This window comes from Phialemonium atrogriseum (genome assembly GCF_030411735.1).
Source record: "Phialemonium atrogriseum strain 8032-3 unplaced genomic scaffold QBC33scaffold_12, whole genome shotgun sequence".
NCBI lineage: Eukaryota > Fungi > Ascomycota > Sordariomycetes > Cephalothecales > Cephalothecaceae > Phialemonium > Phialemonium atrogriseum.
Genome location: NW_026848149.1, coordinates 695,349 through 712,561, shown reverse-complemented (window position 1 = coordinate 712,561; position 17,213 = coordinate 695,349). Strand labels below are relative to the sequence as shown.

General features: G+C 55.9%; 8 protein-coding genes across 8 annotated transcripts; 4 read left to right on the top strand and 4 right to left on the bottom strand.

The window, feature by feature from the left end:
* The first annotated feature begins 1,006 nt into the window (after nt 1–1,006).
* On the top strand, nt 1,007–2,902 carry QBC33DRAFT_538577 (uncharacterized protein). The gene is made up of 3 exons (XM_060427903.1): nt 1,007–1,526; nt 1,606–2,421; nt 2,509–2,902. The coding sequence occupies exons 1-3, from the start codon at nt 1,289–1,291 to the stop codon at nt 2,661–2,663; spliced, it is 1,209 nt and encodes a 402-aa protein (XP_060283741.1). The 5' UTR covers nt 1,007–1,288; the 3' UTR covers nt 2,664–2,902.
* A 1,818-nt stretch (nt 2,903–4,720) lies between these two features.
* QBC33DRAFT_451167 (glycosyl hydrolase) lies at nt 4,721–5,713 on the top strand (the record flags this gene model as incomplete). Its single annotated transcript, XM_060424600.1, has 1 exon — nt 4,721–5,713. The coding sequence occupies one exon, from the start codon at nt 4,721–4,723 to the stop codon at nt 5,711–5,713; it is 993 nt and encodes a 330-aa protein (XP_060283740.1).
* Nucleotides 5,714–5,768: 55 nt separating this feature from the next.
* QBC33DRAFT_538573 (luciferase-like domain-containing protein) lies at nt 5,769–7,665 on the bottom strand. Its single transcript, XM_060427902.1, has 2 exons — nt 7,476–7,665; nt 5,769–7,358 (listed from the first exon to the last, which is right to left on the bottom strand). Exon 2 carries the CDS (start codon nt 7,193–7,195, stop codon nt 5,870–5,872), a length of 1,326 nt encoding a protein of 441 aa, XP_060283739.1. The 5' UTR covers nt 7,196–7,358; nt 7,476–7,665; the 3' UTR covers nt 5,769–5,869.
* A 186-nt stretch (nt 7,666–7,851) lies between these two features.
* On the top strand, nt 7,852–9,032 carry QBC33DRAFT_586957 (kinase-like domain-containing protein; the record flags this gene model as incomplete). The annotated part of the gene is made up of 5 exons (XM_060431500.1): nt 7,852–7,949; nt 7,995–8,151; nt 8,200–8,272; nt 8,354–8,571; nt 8,618–9,032. 5 exons carry the CDS (start codon nt 7,852–7,854, stop codon nt 8,957–8,959), a joined length of 888 nt encoding a protein of 295 aa, XP_060283738.1. The 3' UTR covers nt 8,960–9,032.
* Nucleotides 9,033–9,176: 144 nt separating this feature from the next.
* On the bottom strand, nt 9,177–10,201 carry QBC33DRAFT_451123 (quinone oxidoreductase 2-like protein 1; the record flags this gene model as incomplete). Its single annotated transcript, XM_060424598.1, has 2 exons — nt 9,177–9,863; nt 9,938–10,201. 2 exons carry the CDS (start codon nt 10,199–10,201, stop codon nt 9,177–9,179), a joined length of 951 nt encoding a protein of 316 aa, XP_060283737.1.
* Nucleotides 10,202–10,440: 239 nt separating this feature from the next.
* On the top strand, nt 10,441–11,738 carry QBC33DRAFT_569853 (PQ loop repeat protein; the record flags this gene model as incomplete). Its single annotated transcript, XM_060430547.1, has 4 exons — nt 10,441–10,757; nt 10,822–11,043; nt 11,111–11,189; nt 11,257–11,738. Exons 1-4 carry the CDS (start codon nt 10,713–10,715, stop codon nt 11,736–11,738), a joined length of 828 nt encoding a protein of 275 aa, XP_060283736.1. The 5' UTR covers nt 10,441–10,712.
* A 397-nt stretch (nt 11,739–12,135) lies between these two features.
* QBC33DRAFT_538564 (Permease, cytosine/purine, uracil, thiamine, allantoin) lies at nt 12,136–13,784 on the bottom strand. Its single transcript, XM_060427901.1, has 3 exons — nt 13,569–13,784; nt 13,254–13,477; nt 12,136–13,162 (listed from the first exon to the last, which is right to left on the bottom strand). The coding sequence occupies exons 1-3, from the start codon at nt 13,653–13,655 to the stop codon at nt 12,253–12,255; spliced, it is 1,221 nt and encodes a 406-aa protein (XP_060283735.1). The 5' UTR covers nt 13,656–13,784; the 3' UTR covers nt 12,136–12,252.
* Nucleotides 13,785–14,857: 1,073 nt separating this feature from the next.
* QBC33DRAFT_538560 (uncharacterized protein) lies at nt 14,858–17,198 on the bottom strand. The gene is made up of 7 exons (XM_060427900.1): nt 16,794–17,198; nt 16,576–16,648; nt 16,254–16,462; nt 16,046–16,188; nt 15,850–15,970; nt 15,754–15,796; nt 14,858–15,665 (listed from the first exon to the last, which is right to left on the bottom strand). Exons 1-7 carry the CDS (start codon nt 16,871–16,873, stop codon nt 15,123–15,125), a joined length of 1,212 nt encoding a protein of 403 aa, XP_060283734.1. The 5' UTR covers nt 16,874–17,198; the 3' UTR covers nt 14,858–15,122.
* Nucleotides 17,199–17,213: the final 15 nt, after the last annotated feature.

Genomic DNA, 17,213 nt, shown 5'->3' with positions numbered 1-17,213 from the left:
TCCGCAAAATCTCACTTCTATACGGCTAGGGACTTGATTTCCTTGCCTGTGAGTGATTCGAAGGACATCTTGTTTATTTACTAGTGTCGGGAGGAACTTCCACGAATACTTCGGCCCGATTTTCAACATCGTATTTGACTCTCCCAAGTATCGATGAACATGGAATTGACCCGTGGCTGCCAAATGATGGTGGAATAAACGGTTCGTAGAGTTGTATCTGGGCGAAGGAACGGTGGGCATCACGCATCTAGTTAGCCAACCCGTGGAAAGCTAAGAATATTGGGTGCGTATGACAAACGTGGAGTCTAGTGTCATACTCGTTCGGCCATATCCGCGACACATGGGCCTGCGGGATACACTTATGGATGTGAGTCCGACGCATGAGAGGGGGATTGCGGAGAAGGGAAGGGCCGTTATCTGCTGAAATATGCTGTCCCACGCTTCCATTCTTCTACCAGGCCCTTTACACAGTACAAGTATCGGAAAATGGTGTGCTTGACAAGGCAGGATTTACCCAGTTGGTATAGCGGTGGTACAGAGAGCGATGCCGCAATAAGATATTTTTCAGCTTCGCTTCATTCCAAAACACTCGGCGCAAACCATAGCACTATTTGGGCACGGTGTGACTACTGCGGCTTCGTAATTACTCCGGAAAACCAGGTTCACCGCTCCCAATGTCCTGGTTAATATCCTGCCGCTAATGAACAGTCGCACAGCGCCTTTGTCTAACCAGTTGTGTGCGTCGGTCGGTGGCAATGCATGATAGGCAAGGTTCAGATCCCGTTGAAACTCCATTACCCGAGAACTGTTCGTGAGTTAAAATGCAGGCAGTTTTCTTCGTGCTCACGCTACTGCAGCGGGTTTCCCGTGTCACTTGTGCCACCTGCGTGAGAACTGAGTTTGTCTCGATAGAGTGACGGGTCGGCCCGATTTTTGGAACGCTACTTATACCTTTGCGAGGACGATCAGCGACTCGGCCTGTTCAAATCGAGCATAACCGAGTAGCTGAACAGCAGCCACTGGCGATCATAACCCCACAACTCACCCGCCACGTCGCCAGTCGCCCGCGAAGATCGACCTTTTCGTTCATTTCTCAAGCCTTGGCGATCCCCTTAGTTTCCTGGTACTGTATCCGTATGTCAACAATGGAGCTCATCTGGCGAGTAATTATATATATTAACCTCACCACTCAATAGACCGTCAGCCATTGAGCCATTCCCACTATCACAGTCCATTCACCTAGTGCCCGCATAGTTGTGTCAGACACACACACATATCCACCTTCACAATGCGGCTGCTCCACACTCTTACGCTACCGGCACTGATCTCGGCCGCCTTCGCAGCAGTTGTTCCCCGAGACGCAGCAGCGCCACCGCAGTGGGATGCAATCGTTATCGGAGGCGGCCCCGCCGGCCTGAGCGCCCTGAGCGGCCTCGCCCGAGTGCGCCGAAATGTCCTCCTGATCGACTCCGGGGTGTATCGCAACGGCCCGACGAGGCACATGCACGACGTCCTCGGCTTTGATGGTGAGTTTATTATCGTATCCGAGAATTCCTCCGTCCTCACCGCCGATTCTGGAGCCTGACATGGCGGTGATTTAATCAGGCGTCACCCCGGCATATTTTCGCTGGGCCGCTCGCCAGCAGCTCTCGCACTACTCGACGGTGAACATGACCAACGGGACAGTCACCAAGATCACACCCTCGTCCGACAGCAGTTACTTCACCATCTCCACCACCTCCCCATCCAACCAGACGGAGACCCACACGGCGCGCAAGGTCGTCCTCGCGACGGGCCTACGCGACCTCCTCCCCTCGACACCAGGCCTGAGCGAGAACTGGGGCAAAGGCATCTACTGGTGCCCGTGGTGCGACGGGCACGAGCACGCCGACCAGCCCCTGGGACTGATCGGCTCTCTCGAGACGGCCCCGGGCACGGTGCGCGAGGTGCTGACGCTGAACAAGGACATCATCGCCTTCGTCAACGGGACCGACACGCCCGAGGCGCGCGCCCGGACCGAGGACAAGTTCCCGCAGTGGCAGAAGTACCTGCAGATCCATAACGTGACGGTGGAGAACCGCACCATCACGGCCATCACGCGCCTGCGCAACGGGACGGCCAACGACACGGACGCGAGCCTGCCGTCGGTGGCCGAGTACGACCAGTTCCGCGTCGAGTTCTCCGAGGGCGCGCCCGTGGAGCGGGCGGCGTTCCTGACGAGCTTCGATGCCGAGCAGGCGTCGCGGATCGGGCCCGACGCCGGCGTGGCGTTGTATGGTGGCCGGCTGGCGGCGGATCCGGCTAATGGGCTTGCGACTAACATCGATGGCATATATGCCATTGGCGATGCCAACTCGGATAACGTCACTAACGTGCCGCATGCGCTGTTCAGCGGGAAGCGGACGGCGGTGTATCTGCATGGTGAGTTGTTTTCTGGTTGGTCGTTGCAAAGAAGACATCATGTTTCTGTGCACTGGCCTGGTTGGCATGTACTGATGATTTGAACAGTCAAGCTCGAGCGAGAAAATTCGGTCAAGGAGTTGCAAGCGGCCAACAACACTGCGCTAGGGAAGAGGGACTTGGAACATGAGGCACGAGCACTCTGGAAGAGGGTGAATGGTGACCCTCGGGATATCCTCTACGCTGGAGACTTTGACCAATAATCAATAATTGATGGGGTAATTAATGAATTGGGTGATTCACCGCAACTGTTGATCATGGAGTGGTTGGCCACTATTTATTCTTGGTCCGGGTTCATATAATTATCAGGCTGCCTTGGGTACCTGACTTTCTGCAAGGAAGGTTCGGAGAATACTTCATGAATTCTAATTAATCTGCAAATTCTGGCGAGACAGTCCGTCCCATTGCTTGGGCTGGCAGCGAATAAACTAGACGCACTCTATTATGCGCCTTTTCCATTTGCGACGGCTCCTTGTCCTCAGCATGGATATCTTTGGCGAGTCTCCATCCCACGACTGTAACGTTGTTCAAATAGATTCGGTCGACCCAGTAAGCCTGAGCAGGGGCAGATGGCCGCGAATAGGGTCGGAATAAGGTTCCAAGAGTCAGCAGGAACGAGTTGGTCCAGATAAGTGCGGTCGTCGAGGATTGTCTGTGCAATGACCTCGAAGGACTGCGAGCCCAACGTCGCTTCATCCGGGTGGAATTGTAGCCAAAGAGCCTCTCTCGCATGATGCGTGTCCAGGCAACGGCGCGCAACTTTCCCGATATCGAATACAAAGCACTCTGAGATGGACATTTTGCAAGTCGTCAACCTCCTGTCGCCATTCACTGTCTTGCCAACGATCAAAGTGGAGTTCCATCCTCACGTTCGTTATCAATTTTTGGATGTCCTTGAGCTCTCCTCTCCGCCACCATCCCGAATGTGTTTTAACGCGGGGCGACAGTGCCTCCTCAGATTCCTGGCGATTTGGCGCGAGCAGGGAGTTGTGTTGGCCGGATCGCTTATAAGCTGCCTGCAGCGGATTGTCTCGGACTACAGGGCAGACTCAAAGACGGCCCTATCACTCGAGGTTAAAGGGTTTGGCTCCCGAGAGGGATGTTCCGATGTCTCCATGGCCTTCGGAGATATAGTTTGTGTCCTCAGTGTGGAAGAGAGGTTGGGCAGGGTTCTGATAAGTTATTGGATGGTGAAACGGTTGCGTTGGATTCAAACTTCGGGAGAAGGACGACGGTTTACAAGTGATTATATGACTTATTCCTTGAAACTTAAGTTTGCAGTTTAGGTTCGTCTCCAAACCTTAGAGTAATAAGCTTGCTGGCTAGGGGGGCAAAATGTATATTGAAAAGGTAATTAGCAAAGTCAAATATACAAGCTATAAGGCTCTATGGAAGACCTCGAGTGCAGATGACTAAACGCAATTCTGCAAGAGACAAGCGATAAGTTGTGAACTGACTCGGCTTTCCAGGTGGTATTGAATAGGGGCCCATGGGTAAGCTTAGGGGCAATTACGAGGCAAGTAAGCGACTGTGAAGCATGTATTATTATGAAACCAACCAAGCTTTGAGGCGGCGGTGTATACGAGACTCTATTAATATCCAGGTATTCTTTGCACTCATTCACGCCTGTCCGTGAATCAAGGGTGCGTCTTACCAAATGCGCCGCGGAACGGTGGCTTCCGAGGGCTGGCCGCAATTCTGATTTAAATGAGAGAAGCGCCCCAATTATCTCTGTTACCGGATGTTCCATCATTTCCCCACATACCCGGTGCAGGCATGCCTGTGTTGTGGTAGCAGTCCGCATGGTCCTGGATTGGGAACTTTCCGCTCTCTGAGAGGAACGATAACCATGCTGGAATTAATATGGCAAATAGAACGTCCGTCTACTTACTTCCCGAGCCTCAAAAGATTGCAGCTGCGGCTCGTAAGCCTAGCCATAGATAGCACCTTCACTCGTTGCCCTCTGCTTGCCGCGCCCCCCCTCCCCCTTTTGGGAGCATGTAGCATCGGTTCTTCCGGTCCGAACCGGACTTCGCTTCCCTCAAGTTTATCCAAGGATTTTGGAGTAGAAGTATAAATAAAAGAAGGGCGGAGAGCCGTAGCATGATGAGTCTTGAAGACCCTCAACAGTGCCATTTCTTCGAGGTTGTGTCCGGAAAAAATGCTGTCATTCATCGTGCTTGCAGCAACGGTCTGCACTGCGGCTGCCAGCAAGTTGGCAGGCCGTCATGTGCCTCTCGGCGGGTCAGCCGACACGCCCATGGTGACGACAAGGCAGACGGCCGGTCTCCCAAGCAGCTTTGAATGGAGCTCCAGCGGAGCACTCATCAGTCCCAAGAACGATAGTCGGAATATTGCTGGAATCAAAGACCCTTCCATCGTACAAATCAACGGGACGTATCACGTCTTTGCCAGCACGTCTCAGGCGTCGGGCTACAACCTGGTCTACTTGAGCTTCACCGACTTCTCCCAAGCGGATTCAGCCACCTTCCACTACCTCGACGAGACCCCGATTGGCTCGGGCTACCGCGCGGCTCCCCAGGTGTTCTACTTCGAGCCACAGGGGCTCTGGTACCTCATCTTCCAGAACGGAAACGCCGCCTACTCCACCAACAAGGACATCAGCAACCCAGCGGGGTGGAGCGCTCCCGAGAACTTCTATAGCGACACGCCGGACATCATTTCCCAGAACCTTGACGGCGGCTACTGGGTTGACATGTGGGTCATCTGCGACGCCTCCGACTGCCACCTCTTCTCGTCCGACGACAACGGGCGCCTCTACCGTTCGCAGACGTCGCTCGCCGACTTCCCCAGTGGCATGGGCAATACCGTGATCGCACTGTCCGACGCGGACAAGTTCAAGTTATTCGAGGCCTCGAACGTATACCATCTTGCCAGCGACGGCAACAGCACCAGCAGCAGCTATCTCCTCCTCGTCGAAGCCATCGGCAGCGACGGTAACCGGTACTTCCGTAGCTGGACAGCGAGCAGCATCGCCGGCCCGTGGACCGGCCTCGCCGACACCGAGGACAACCCGTTCGCCCGGTCTAACAACGTCGTTTTCGACGGACAGCCATGGACTAAGAGCATCAGCCACGGCGAAGTGGTGCGCGACCAAGTTGACCAGACCCTGACCATCAGCCCGTGCGATCTGCGCTATCTCTACCAGGGCCTGAGCCCGACAGCAAGCGGTAGCTACGATTCTTTGCCGTGGCAACTCGGCCTTCTCACGCAGACGAATTCGGCTTGCTAGGTTGAGACTGGGAGGTCAGAGACAGGGTGAAGATCATGGAGCAATAGTAGTGATTTGCATTATTGCGTGGTGAACTTTATGTTTTGTACCCATCTTCCTCCCGACGATAATTAATACAAACACTGGTCTCTCGACCATCAAGCCATATTTTACTTCTTAGAAAAACTGGTTCTTCGGCCGCGGAAGGCCAAGGTGTTCCCTCAACGTAGTCCCCTCGTAGTCTCGACGGAAGATACCCCGGCGCTGCAACTCAGGCACCAGCCGCTGAGTAACATCGTCGAGGCCCTGCGGCAGGAACGGGAAGACGACAGTGAAGCCATCGGCCGCCTCCTCAGCCAGCCACGTACCCAGCTCGGCGGCGATCGTCTCGGGGGTGCCCACAAACGCGAGCCCGGAATAGCCACCGTACCGCTGCGCGAGCTGCCGGACCGTCAGCCCTTCCTCCTCGGCAAGCTTCAGCACTCCAGCACGGCTGGACTTGCTCGCGTTCGTCTCCGGAAGGTCCGCCGGCAGCGGGCCGTCCGGGTCGAAGGCGGACGCATCGGCGCCGAGCGCGATCGACAGCGACGCAACGGCGCTGTCATAGTGCACGAGGCTGTCAAGCTCGAGGCGCTTGGCCCTCGCCTCTTCCACCGTGTCACCGATGACGATGAGGGCTGCCGGCAGGATCTTGAGGTGGTCGCGGTTGCGGCCCGCGGCCACCGCGCGCCCCTTGATATCGCTGTACAGCGCCTTGGCCGACTCAATATCCCGCGGGGCGCAGAAGACCGCCTCGGCCGTCTCCGCGGCCAGCTGCCTGCCCGGCTCGGACTGGCCGGCCTGCACGATGACGGGCCAACCCTGAACAGGCCGGGCAATGTTCAGCGGGCCTCTCACCTTCAGGTTCTCGCCCTCGTGGTTGAGGACATGCATCTTGTCCGGGTCGAAGAATATGCCTGTCTGCTGGTCGCGCACGAACGCGTCGTCGGCGAAGCTGTCCCACAGGCCCGTGACGACGTCGTAGAACTCCCGGGCGCGCTTGTACCGGTCGCCGTGCTCCATGTGCTCGTCGCGGCTGAAGTTCTTGGCCGACTCCGGGTTGCCGGTGGTGACGATGTTCCAGGCGGCGCGCCCGCCGCTGAGGTGGTCCAGCGAGGCGAAGCGCCGGGCGACGTGGAACGGCTCGTCGTATGTGGTCGACGCCGTCGCCGCGAGCCCAATACGCTCCGTCACCGCCGACAGCGCCGACAGCAGCGTGAAGGGCTCGAAGGACGTCACCGTCTGGCTGCGCTTCAGCGCCTCCACGGGCATGTTCAGCACAGCCAGGTGGTCTGCCATGAAGAAGGCGTCGAACTTGGCCGCCTCGAGCTTCTGGATGAAGGACTTGAGGTGCCCGAGGTTGAAGTTGGCGTCCGCATACGAGCCTGGGTACCGCCATGCGCCGGTGTGCAGACTAACCGGCCGCATGAAGGCGGTGAGATGCAACGATTTTGGCTCCGGCATGCCGTCTGCAAGAGTCCAAGACTTGAAGTTATGGTACTGTGAGCTGATGTGTACTTTCGGTACATATGCCAGTCAGGCAGATGACGAGTACAGACGCTTATATATATCGTTGTGGTGATGACAAATGCGGCGAGCGATCACGCCATCGACGGATGTGAGGCGACTGCCAATGGGAATCAACGGAGCTCTGCGACATAACAAGGTCTCGATAGATACGACGACAATACGCAAGGGTTGCTGAGAAATCCCCCCAGAACTCTCCGGGGACTTCGCAATTCACCTTCGACGTCCATAATTGTATCACAGGGCTTCAATTTCGAGTAAGGAAGTCGGGTACCTCTTACAACCGATTTTCTTAGGCATCGCCGATGTTATCCCGGCCACAGATTCTCTGAGAGGGGAAAGGAGTAAAAATAAACAATAGGAAAAACAAAGCGGAGGAAATATACGGGTATGGAGGTACATGTACCTTAGACGTCGTGTTGTCTCCCTTGGGCTTGCGAGCCAATAGGAGGAATTCCATGATATCTACGTGGTCCGTCCGTCGAAAAATCAAACTTCCGGGGCCTCCTTCAGGTCCCTCCTCAACCAACTCCACCCTAATGGCTAACGAAGCGCGTTCCGTCCCGAATCAACGGGCGCTCAACTCCTAGACAATGCCATCGACTCTTCGTTTCGGACAAGTGCTTCGTGGTCGCCTGGAGACATACACCATCTCCAGGCAGATCCAGGATCTGTGTGGTTTGCAAGGTTTGTGCCCCGGCTGCTGCCGCATGGGAATGTGACTCACCAATTGTAGGAACCATGCCAACATGACCTTTGTTGTGAAGAGCGTTCGTGGCCACCCGCGGGTCGAGAACGAGAGAGATATCCTGAGACGCTTTCAGGATCGGGCTTCCCATAATATACGGCCGATGATTGACGAGATCGAAGACCCGGCTGAACCGACATCAATTGTGCTCAAGCACCTTGACAACCACCTTTTGGAGGCGTCAATTTAAAAGACACTGAACCGAAAGGAAATCAAGTATATTTCGAAACGGGTGCTTCAGGCCCTAAGTGTCCTGCATAAAGATGGTTTATGTCCATTCAGGTAACCAACAAATCCCTCTGAAATTATCAAGTTATCTATAATTATATCTAACCTTGCTGGCGAAGATGTCAAACTGAATAATGTCTTTGTCAACTACAGAGATGGCGAGGATGAGGTGCGCTTTTCTGATGTCCAATTGGGAGACTTTGGCAGTACCTCTCCTCAAGACAGTGAATGGGCCAAAACAGGCACAGTAATTGGCAGGCCACTCTGGAACAGCCCAGAGGTCCTCATAGAGACACCATGGAATACAGCAACAGACATATGGTCATTCGGGACAGTGGTAAGTTTAACAATGTTAAAGAAAAATAATACCTAACTCTGAACAGCTTATAAGTTTGATCTATGGGGGCGATTTCAACATCTTCCGCCCCAAGAATGCTCACCATGGCAACAAGAACTACAACGTCGAAGTGGTTATGTCTCAGTACCGCTACTTTGGCCCTTTCCCACCAAAGTACAGAGAGATTGCCAACAAGGAGACTCTCATGTCAATCTCGTATATCATGAACCTGATCCCACCAGAAGCCATGATGCCATTCCGCTTCGTTACAGAACTGGAAGTCAGTAAGGAAGACAAGGAATTTATCCTAAAGATCATGAAGATGGACTGGCGTGACCGGCCGACCGCCAAGGAACTGCTGCAGGACGAGTGGTTTGCTGGAGAATGAAAGCCGTTCCCCTCGGCATCGCTGTACACTAGATAGAGGCGGGGAGGGCAAGAGATAGAAACCACACTCAAACAATGCTTCTTCGTGTTCCAATAGTTGGCCTTGGTGAGGTCTGTCTATCTGCCATTTTCAAAGCAGTCTGTCAGGGGCTCATCAAGCCTTCCTCGCATGATGTGTTCTATTTCAGCCTCTGTTCCTGCCACTGCCCCTGGCAAATCTAATTAGATCCTACCAGGGCCTTGATAGTAACATCAAAGTCCTCCGGCCTCCTGCCCAGAATCTCTCCCAACGTCGGCGTCACAACCGCCGTCTCCCCCGCGCGAATGGCATCCCATGCCGACGCCCACGACTTGCCCATTTCCGGCGTGCCGAACTTGCCGAGGACCTGGGGCTGGCTGGCATACTCGTCCAGACCCACCTTCCGGATCCCGACGTCTTTTCCGATAGCCCGACCGAGGCACTCGGCCGTCTCGGCAAGCGTCCAGGGCCTGTTCCCCGTCAACAGGACCTTGGCGTTGACGTACGCGAACTCCTCAGCCGGCCCCTTCGCGTACCGCTCGATCAGCCTCGCCGTCGCCTCGCCCAGCTCGTCGCGCTTGACCCACGCGACGCCCGGCCCGGAGCCGTCGTGGGGGATGCGGATCTCGGGCGTCGGGCGCGCCGCGTCGAAGAAGGCCGTGTAGATGGGGAACGATTCCGAGTACAGGCCCTCGCGGACGGACGTGTACGTGAACCCGGCCGGGTCCGAGGCCGCCAGCTTGGCGAGGTGGCGCTCACAGTCGAGGTGCGCCTGCATCACCACTGCCAGGGACTGGTCCGTGAGGTTGCCCCCGAAGCCGAGTGAGCTGTAGAAGATGTGCTTCACGCCGGCGCGGCGGGCGGCGTCAATGGCGGGGATTTGCACCTATGCTCCATTCCGTTCAGTTCCAGTGCGCTAACAATTTATTAGAGATTGAGAGAGGGTTGTAGATTAATTACCTTGACGCGGTATTCGTGGACGAAGCTCGGATACGAAACCAGGAAGAGGACATCAATGTCGGCAAACGCGGCCTGCAGCTCCTCCGGGCTGGACTCGTATGATGCTTGGCGGAGGCGCACGCCGCCCTGCACGTACGTGTCCGGGACCTTCTCGGGGAACCGGCTGATCAGGATGACCTTGTCTCCGGGGACATTCTTCAAGAGATGCCGGTAGGTGCTGCCGCCGAGCGCGCCCGAGGCCGGGAAGATGCCGATGGTTTTCATATTCGAGGTTCTATTGCACACACTGGTGAGGGGATTAGGGTTGCAGTTGAAGTTGCTACACTAGATGGTTTTCTACCTAGGTGATTGAGCTGACAAATTCACACTCGCCGAAACCCCACCTAATTACCCACCTCTCCACCGTCGACTTTTGATGATTCGGCATGATTCGATGACGTCATTGGGAGAACCTTTGTTTACTTGGCTATCTGCCTGAGAGCTCAATCACCAACCCTGAACTTCGCCAGTGTGCAGCACAACCTTGCCGCCATACTTCTCCTTGGTAGCTCTGGTAAGCACTTGAAACATGCCATCTATAAACTCGTCAATCGTAATTAGTGGGAGCTTCCTTTATCCCGAAACTTCGCCTCCATGTTCATCGGTGCGTCTAAAATCACGTGAATATCACGCGTCCGTAGCCTCAAGCTTCCACCACAGGTCCACCTGGGAGACTCGCTCCATTTAAGCTTTGCTGCTTCGGGGGCGTCCTTTATGTCGGCGTCCATCTGCTAAGATGGACTTTCCCGCGGCGGCCAACGCCCTGGGAACCCTTGGAGCAGTATGCGGCCCCCCTCCCTCCTTCCACATGGCGTCGCGAGAAGCTCACATCCCCCATCCCACAGGTCTGTTGGTCGGTGCAGCTTATCCCCCAAATCGTGGTGAACTACCGTCGACATTATACCACTGGCCTCCAGCCGTCGATGATGATGCTCTGGGCCTGGGCTGGCGTACCCCTCGGCGTGTACAACATCGTCGAGGAGTTCAATGTTGCGCTGCGCATACAGCCTCAGATCCTCACATTCCTCAGCTTAGTGACCTGGATACAATGCTATTACTGCCAGAGAGTACGTCATCTCTCCCGCATCTTGTGTTCTTATTTGGATAAGCATTTCCGACTGATATACCAACCAGAAATGGACTGTCGTGCGGTCTCTGCTCGTTGTTGTACCAATTGCTGTCGCTATGGCGAGTATTTCAGGCGGCACTGATCGTTGGTCTTCGCATTGTAAAATCTCACCATCGTGAGTGGCCAATGACTCTCATGGCGGTGCTCTCAGCGGTCCTGTTGGCGGCCGGCGTGCTCCGACATTACTGGGATATCTCGATGCATCGAACCGTGCGGGGAATCTCCTTTATCTTTGTGGGTATCGACGCCGCCGGTGACCTATTCTCTCTGCTGTCGGTCTTCTTCCAGCCGAGACTGGACATCCTTGGTATGGTCATATACGGGCCAGAGCTCGTATTGTGGCTGGGGGTGTTCGCTTGCGGCGGGTACTATAACCTTCTTCCCTGGATCCGGGAGAAATGGTTTGCGGACCAGGACCAGGCTCGACATAGTCGATCTCCAGACCTAGACATCGTGTCATCTACTCATGCTGGTTCGGCATCAGGACACATTGTTCTGCATGACATGCCTTCCTCAACCTCTGTTTTTAGCACAGCCTCTAGGGGGTCTGCCGGTCTGAGACCCAGAGCCGTGGCCTCACTGCGAAGAAGCAGTGATGAACAGCGCGAGACGAGTGTTCACACAACGCCATAATTCAGTGTTTCGACTGACCGTTAGAAAAAGGAAATGGGGTTTTAAATCCTTGAATGGAAACAGTACACTTTCTGGTTAACCACCATTGGATTGAACTGCTGTGGAGGAGGGCAGGTTTCGACAGGGGATCCAGTGTCTCGACGTAATGGCCCTCGTCGGGTACGCACCATTCCCTAAAGTTGCAAAGCAGGTCCGAAACCATTCCGGCACCCCGGCTTGGCTCCGGCCCTACTCGGTGCGATGGTTTTCCTCTTTAGAGAAATAACGGAGATCTTGGCTCGGAAAGACGTGCCACCGGTACAGTCCGAGTCGCCGCGCGCGGAATCAATCGCCATAAACATCAGTGCGTTCCACTTTGAGCAGGCTTCTCTTTCCGATGATAGGATCAATTAGAGATGCTATTTGGATTTGTCCATATAACGCTGTTGTATCCTGAAGTTCGACAAGACGCTTGCGCATGTCTTCCACAGCTTGTTCATTCATATCCCCGTGAGATAGATGACATTTTAATCAGCTACCGGCCGATCATCCTCAACTCAATATACCTCAGCGGCGGGAACGAAACCAAGGCAAACCCGCAGCCCACCCAGACGCCAACATCAGACAAGCCAGCCAGCTCGGCCAGCGGGCCGACGTACCAAATCTGGTACATACCAAGCACAGCACCAAGCCAGCCGAGCAGGAACGCCGCCAGCGCAGCCCAGCCAATGGGGAGGTACGACTTGTCCTCCCACCTAGTCCAATCGATGACTCCCCTGGGCCCCCCCGCGCGGCGGAAGATGAGATGTTCCTGCACAACGATACAGATCATGAACTCGATCCAGTAGCCCATAAGCGCGAGGAAGTTCTGGAAGATGACAAACAGGTGCTCTCTCCCGGCAAGCGCGAGCACGAGCTCGATGGCGATCAGCACGCACGACCACACCCACCTCGGCACGACCTTTGGGTACCTTCCCATAACCTGGCAACCGAGGGCGGCCGAGTACGTCCCCGGGATGCTGTTTGCAATGACGCCGAGCGCCACGATGACGGAGCAGAAGCGGCCGAAGCCGCGCAGCGGGCCGAAGCCCGCGACGACGAGGGCGCCCGTGGAGATGTCGTTGGCGGACGACCAGGCCGCGTGGGTGGGGATGCCGGTGGCGAGGCCGATGCCGAGGAGGTAGACTAGCGAGAAGGAGAGCCAGAGGCCGACGAGGGTGAGGAGGAAGATCTTGATCCGGGATGTGCGTTCTGGGTAGTAGACGTAGAAGTCTGATGCCGCTGCTGCCCATGAGTTGGGCACGTAGAGGCATAGGCTCAGGAACGAGAGCCGATTCGCAGCCACCGTGGCGCTGTTTCCGCCCGACTGAGTTGTTGCGTCGAAGAAGGGGCCCGCGGAGCCGATGAGCACGAAGAGGACGAGGATCTGCGGTAGCCAGGCGTATCTGGTCAAGTGTTAGTGGGAATGTTGAAATTGGGGTCCCAGAGGACAGGCAGAGGGGGAGCTTATGGCTGCGTAAACAGGATGTCATTTACCTCTCGTAGTGGTGGAACAGTCCCATGCCAAACACGGCAACCACCCAGCTCACCAGAGCAACAACGACAATGCCGACGACGATGGACAGGCTGCCCCCGCTCACGGCGGAGAGCATCTGGCCGCCGATGATGCAGTCGATGGTGCAGTAGCCGACCATGAGCACGATGTTCAGGAAGCAAGGGATCTTGGAGGGCCAGTAGCCCATGAAAAACCGGCACACGACCTTATCCAGCGCAAGGGATTCAAAGTGCCATTAGCGAACCATCAAAGTACACAACACTCGTTTCAATTCTCGAGGGGGCATCAAAGCTCACCATGGTCCGGTTCCCACTCTGCGGACCCCATATGCTCATATACGCCGTGGAGCAGCTCCCGAGCAGGGCACCGAAGACGGCGCACATGGCGGAATCGAGGAAGCCGAGGTCGAAGACGAGGGGCCCGAAGAGGCCGACGGCGAGGTTGTTGACCGACACGTTGGCGCTGAACCACAGCAGGGCGACCTGCAGGTCAGCCGCGCGCGAGGGCTCCTGGCGCTCCGACGGCAGCACGCGCGTGATGCCGCGGGCCTCGAAGCCGGCCAGGCCCTCGATGCGGGCGTTGAGTCGTCGGAGCCGCGAGAGGATGGATTTCGAGTCCGGGTCCGACTCCGACCCGGACCCCGGCAACGGCCCCGCGGGGGGCGGGGTGGTGTCGCTGATCCTCAGATCTTCCGACGAGGTGCTGGTGATGTTCGTCGCTCCCGCGGATTTCTCCATGTCTGGGGGGGTGATGGCAGCCATTGTTTCAAACACAGCGCGGATCTGATTGGATATCTGTCTGTTTCCTGCGCCGGCGCGGAGAGGGGGCTTGCTGGGAAGTGAGAGGAGGGAGAAAAAAAGATGGGACGTTATTAGAGAAAGGGCCGACTAGAAGAAGCAAAAGAAAAAAAGGAAAAGATCAGAGAGGTCAGAACCCCGAACCCCCTCACATTCAATCAACATTGAGAGATATGTCGCAGGGGAGAGACGCAAGGCAGGCATTCCAATCAAGGAAGCACATTCGCTCGCTAAAGGCTGCAGAAATCCGACCGCAGAATGCAACCTTGATAGATGAACGGATGCTGGCCGTCGGAGGAGGGGCGGGGCGTGCATGGGGGGGATGATGCAGCCATGGGTCGGAAGGGTTGTTAGATGCAGGTAGTCGGCAGTTTTGATTGCTTGTTTTGGGATTTGAGGTGGCAATAGTGCTGACACCCCATGCTTTATTTGCTTGCATCCTTGCATCCTTGCAGGCTGCGGTTCGGGTTTCCCTGAGAGGCAAACACTCGAGAGCTCACCGGAGCGCTGGCGCCCCTTTTTCTGAATTGTGTGCGTCCAGGGTTCAGCCACTCGACGAACCCGAAAATGGTTCCGACCTGGGGAAGAAGAAGGCTAGAGCTCGGAAGGAACAGTTCTGTCACACAGAACCAGAACCGTGAACCTGGTTGTCGGCATGGTTGGGCTTTGGTGGCGCCCCAATGGCTGGCAATGCCTTCCAATGGCTCGGAAGAACTGCAGGGTTCGTCCAATAGTGAATGATAAGGGGCAGCTGATTGGAAATATTGTCATCCATATCGTAATCGAATGTCTCGTGCATGTTCCCTGTCTTGCTAGTGATCTATACTCGTATCCGTACAAGGTACATCTGTAATCATTCCCAGACAAGATGTTGACCGACCGCCCCAAAAGCCAACGCCCACGCAGCCTGTGTCATTCGCTAAAATACTGCGTACATGCCCATGACCATGCCAAAATTATCCCAGTCCTCCGGCTATAGACGCCATTGCCAAGCACGCCACTGTCACAAAGTGACCAAAGTATGTCCCTTGTGTAAAAAGTTCGCTACCAAGTTCAACCCCGCGAGATCCGGACCGTCTTCACCACGACAACCCCGATCTCGGGATCGTCGCTCCCACTCTCGGCCCCGGCGGCGCCGCCCACGCCTTTGGTAGTCACGGCCGTTGAATTTGCCCTCCCGTGCCACCCGGGAGTGAGCTCGATCTCGCTGCCGTGTGACTCGCAGACCGTCTCTCCTCCCAGTCCCCCCTTCCCGTCGAATTGGCTCCGTCTCCTACCCCGTCCCTGATCCTCAGCCACGTCGTCCACCTTGTCCCACGTAGTCTGTCCCCACGTACTCAGCCATATGGAGGAGTTCGGCGGCTTCGGGCGGCGGCGGAACGGGCCGCTCCTGGGGATGTGGTGCGGCGGGGTCTCGCCCGACTCCTTGGAGTCGAACCAGGAGCCCGCCTGGAAGACCTGGCGGATGAGTGGCCAGCAGAGCGGGATGTTGCCCACGCACACGGCGATGGCCACCTCGCCCACGTACCAGTACATGTAGCCCAGATCGTTGGGGTTGTTGAAGTTGTAGTATCGGTTCAGGACGGCGGCGATGATCTGGACAAGCACGCACACACACACCCATTGTTAGTTGTCTGGTCAGAGAAAGGGGTTATAGACGGACAGAAACGTGGGAATTACCCACATTGAAGATACCAAGACCAAGAACACAGCAGAGAACCAGTTTCCTGCATTTTGGTTAGTCGTCTTCCTTGCGAATCAGCGCGGGGTTATTGCTTGCCTCCTCAGCGGAAGGCGGGTCCGCACAATAATCGGAAGCGGGATCAGTAGGAGCATCAGGTCGGACGAGATGTTGAAGGATGTGGCGAAGATCATGTGGTGGTAGTAAGTGGCGCATTGTGCTGGTGATATACCGAGTCAGCGCGCGCTTGACGTAGGAGGACGCAGTGACGGGTTGGTTCTTGGGAGCTGCTTACAGTTTCTCACCGGGACTCTCCAGTACTCGGAGACGGGGTGGCACCAGTACGTCAGGCAGAGGATGACGATGATGAGGTAGGTGCCGGCGCAGTACGCGGCTATGAACTTGACAGCGAGCTGCTGTTTGTGGAAAGCCTCCCTCCTGCATGGGGCGCGCATGTCAGCTCATCCTCTTCGGTTCCACCATGGCGTGGACTCAATGCTCACGTTAATCGGTAGTAGAGGAACAGCAAGCACGCCTTGACAAGCCAGACCGTTGCCAAGGTGAACATCTCCAGCGCGAGGGTCATCTTGCTACCATAGATGGCCTTGGCCACCTCGTCGGGCGTGAGGGCGGCCGCCTCCTCGGGGGACATGTAATTGCTGCCATTCTTTGCGACTTCGTTGACGGACACGATGAATCCGGTGAAAGTTGTCTAGATCGGAGGGAAGAGGGGGCGTTGTGTTTTCTCGTCAGTCACGCGTCGATTATTTCCCGTTTTTCATTTCTTTGCGTGGGCTAATTTGTTACGCTTGGGGATAGACATACCCCCGCGACGACCATCAGCCAGTCCTCGATCTGGAGATTCTTCATGCTGCCCAACTTCATCCGCCGTGATATTCTGTGCATGTGGTAGCTCGTTAGCAATTCAGCGCCACCCGTGCTCTGTCCCGGTCCCCGTCCCCTGCACTTCACGCAGATCAACGGATCGCAATCGGGCTTCACGGGGCATCGACAAAGTATTGCACTTGGGAGTCTTGACTTGCATTCGACATATTATCAGCACCAGGCCGATGGCGTACAGAGTCCACGACTCAATGGCCATGGAGCCGACGAAGTCGTCCATGGCGGCGAGGGGTGACGCGGCATGGACCGTAAACAAGACTGGTTGAGGGGAGAAGAGAAACAAGCAAAACAAGCAAAAAATCTTCCAATGCGACGAGTACAAATGCGTAGGTTATCAATGTAAATAAAAATAAAGAGAGTGAGTCGATGCTGGTTGTGGCTTTCGTTCGGAGATTGTACGTTAAGGGGGCCTGCCATCGGGTTGACTTCTCTGCGATTCTCGCCATCCTCCTCCTCCCGTTAATCGTCCCTGTCTCGCTCACCACCCCTGGACTGGGCAGGTGTGGCTGGGAAAGTGGGCCGCCTGGGAACAGCCCACAATGGTGCTCGGACCGGGGCAG

Coding starts and splice junctions, on each gene's coding strand:
- QBC33DRAFT_538560 (XM_060427900.1), bottom strand. CDS start 16,873: ATGGACGACTTCGTCGGCTCCATGGCCATTGAGTCGTGGACTCTGTAC. Junction 15,971..16,045: donor GAGAGTCCCGGTGAGAAACT/GTAAGCAGCTCC, acceptor GTATATCACCAG/CACAATGCGCCACTTACTAC. Junction 15,797..15,849: donor ACCCGCCTTCCGCTGAGGAG/GCAAGCAATAAC, acceptor ACCAAAATGCAG/GAAACTGGTTCTCTGCTGTG.
- QBC33DRAFT_538564 (XM_060427901.1), bottom strand. CDS start 13,655: ATGTGCGCCGTCTTCGGTGCCCTGCTCGGGAGCTGCTCCACGGCGTAT. Junction 13,478..13,568: donor AGAGTGGGAACCGGACCATG/GTGAGCTTTGAT, acceptor GCGCTGGATAAG/GTCGTGTGCCGGTTTTTCAT. Junction 13,163..13,253: donor CTGTTCCACCACTACGAGAG/GTAAATGACATC, acceptor ACACTTGACCAG/ATACGCCTGGCTACCGCAGA.
- QBC33DRAFT_538573 (XM_060427902.1), bottom strand. CDS start 7,195: ATGCCGGAGCCAAAATCGTTGCATCTCACCGCCTTCATGCGGCCGGTT.
- QBC33DRAFT_538577 (XM_060427903.1), top strand. CDS start 1,289: ATGCGGCTGCTCCACACTCTTACGCTACCGGCACTGATCTCGGCCGCC. Junction 1,527..1,605: donor CGACGTCCTCGGCTTTGATG/GTGAGTTTATTA, acceptor TGATTTAATCAG/GCGTCACCCCGGCATATTTT. Junction 2,422..2,508: donor GACGGCGGTGTATCTGCATG/GTGAGTTGTTTT, acceptor TGATTTGAACAG/TCAAGCTCGAGCGAGAAAAT.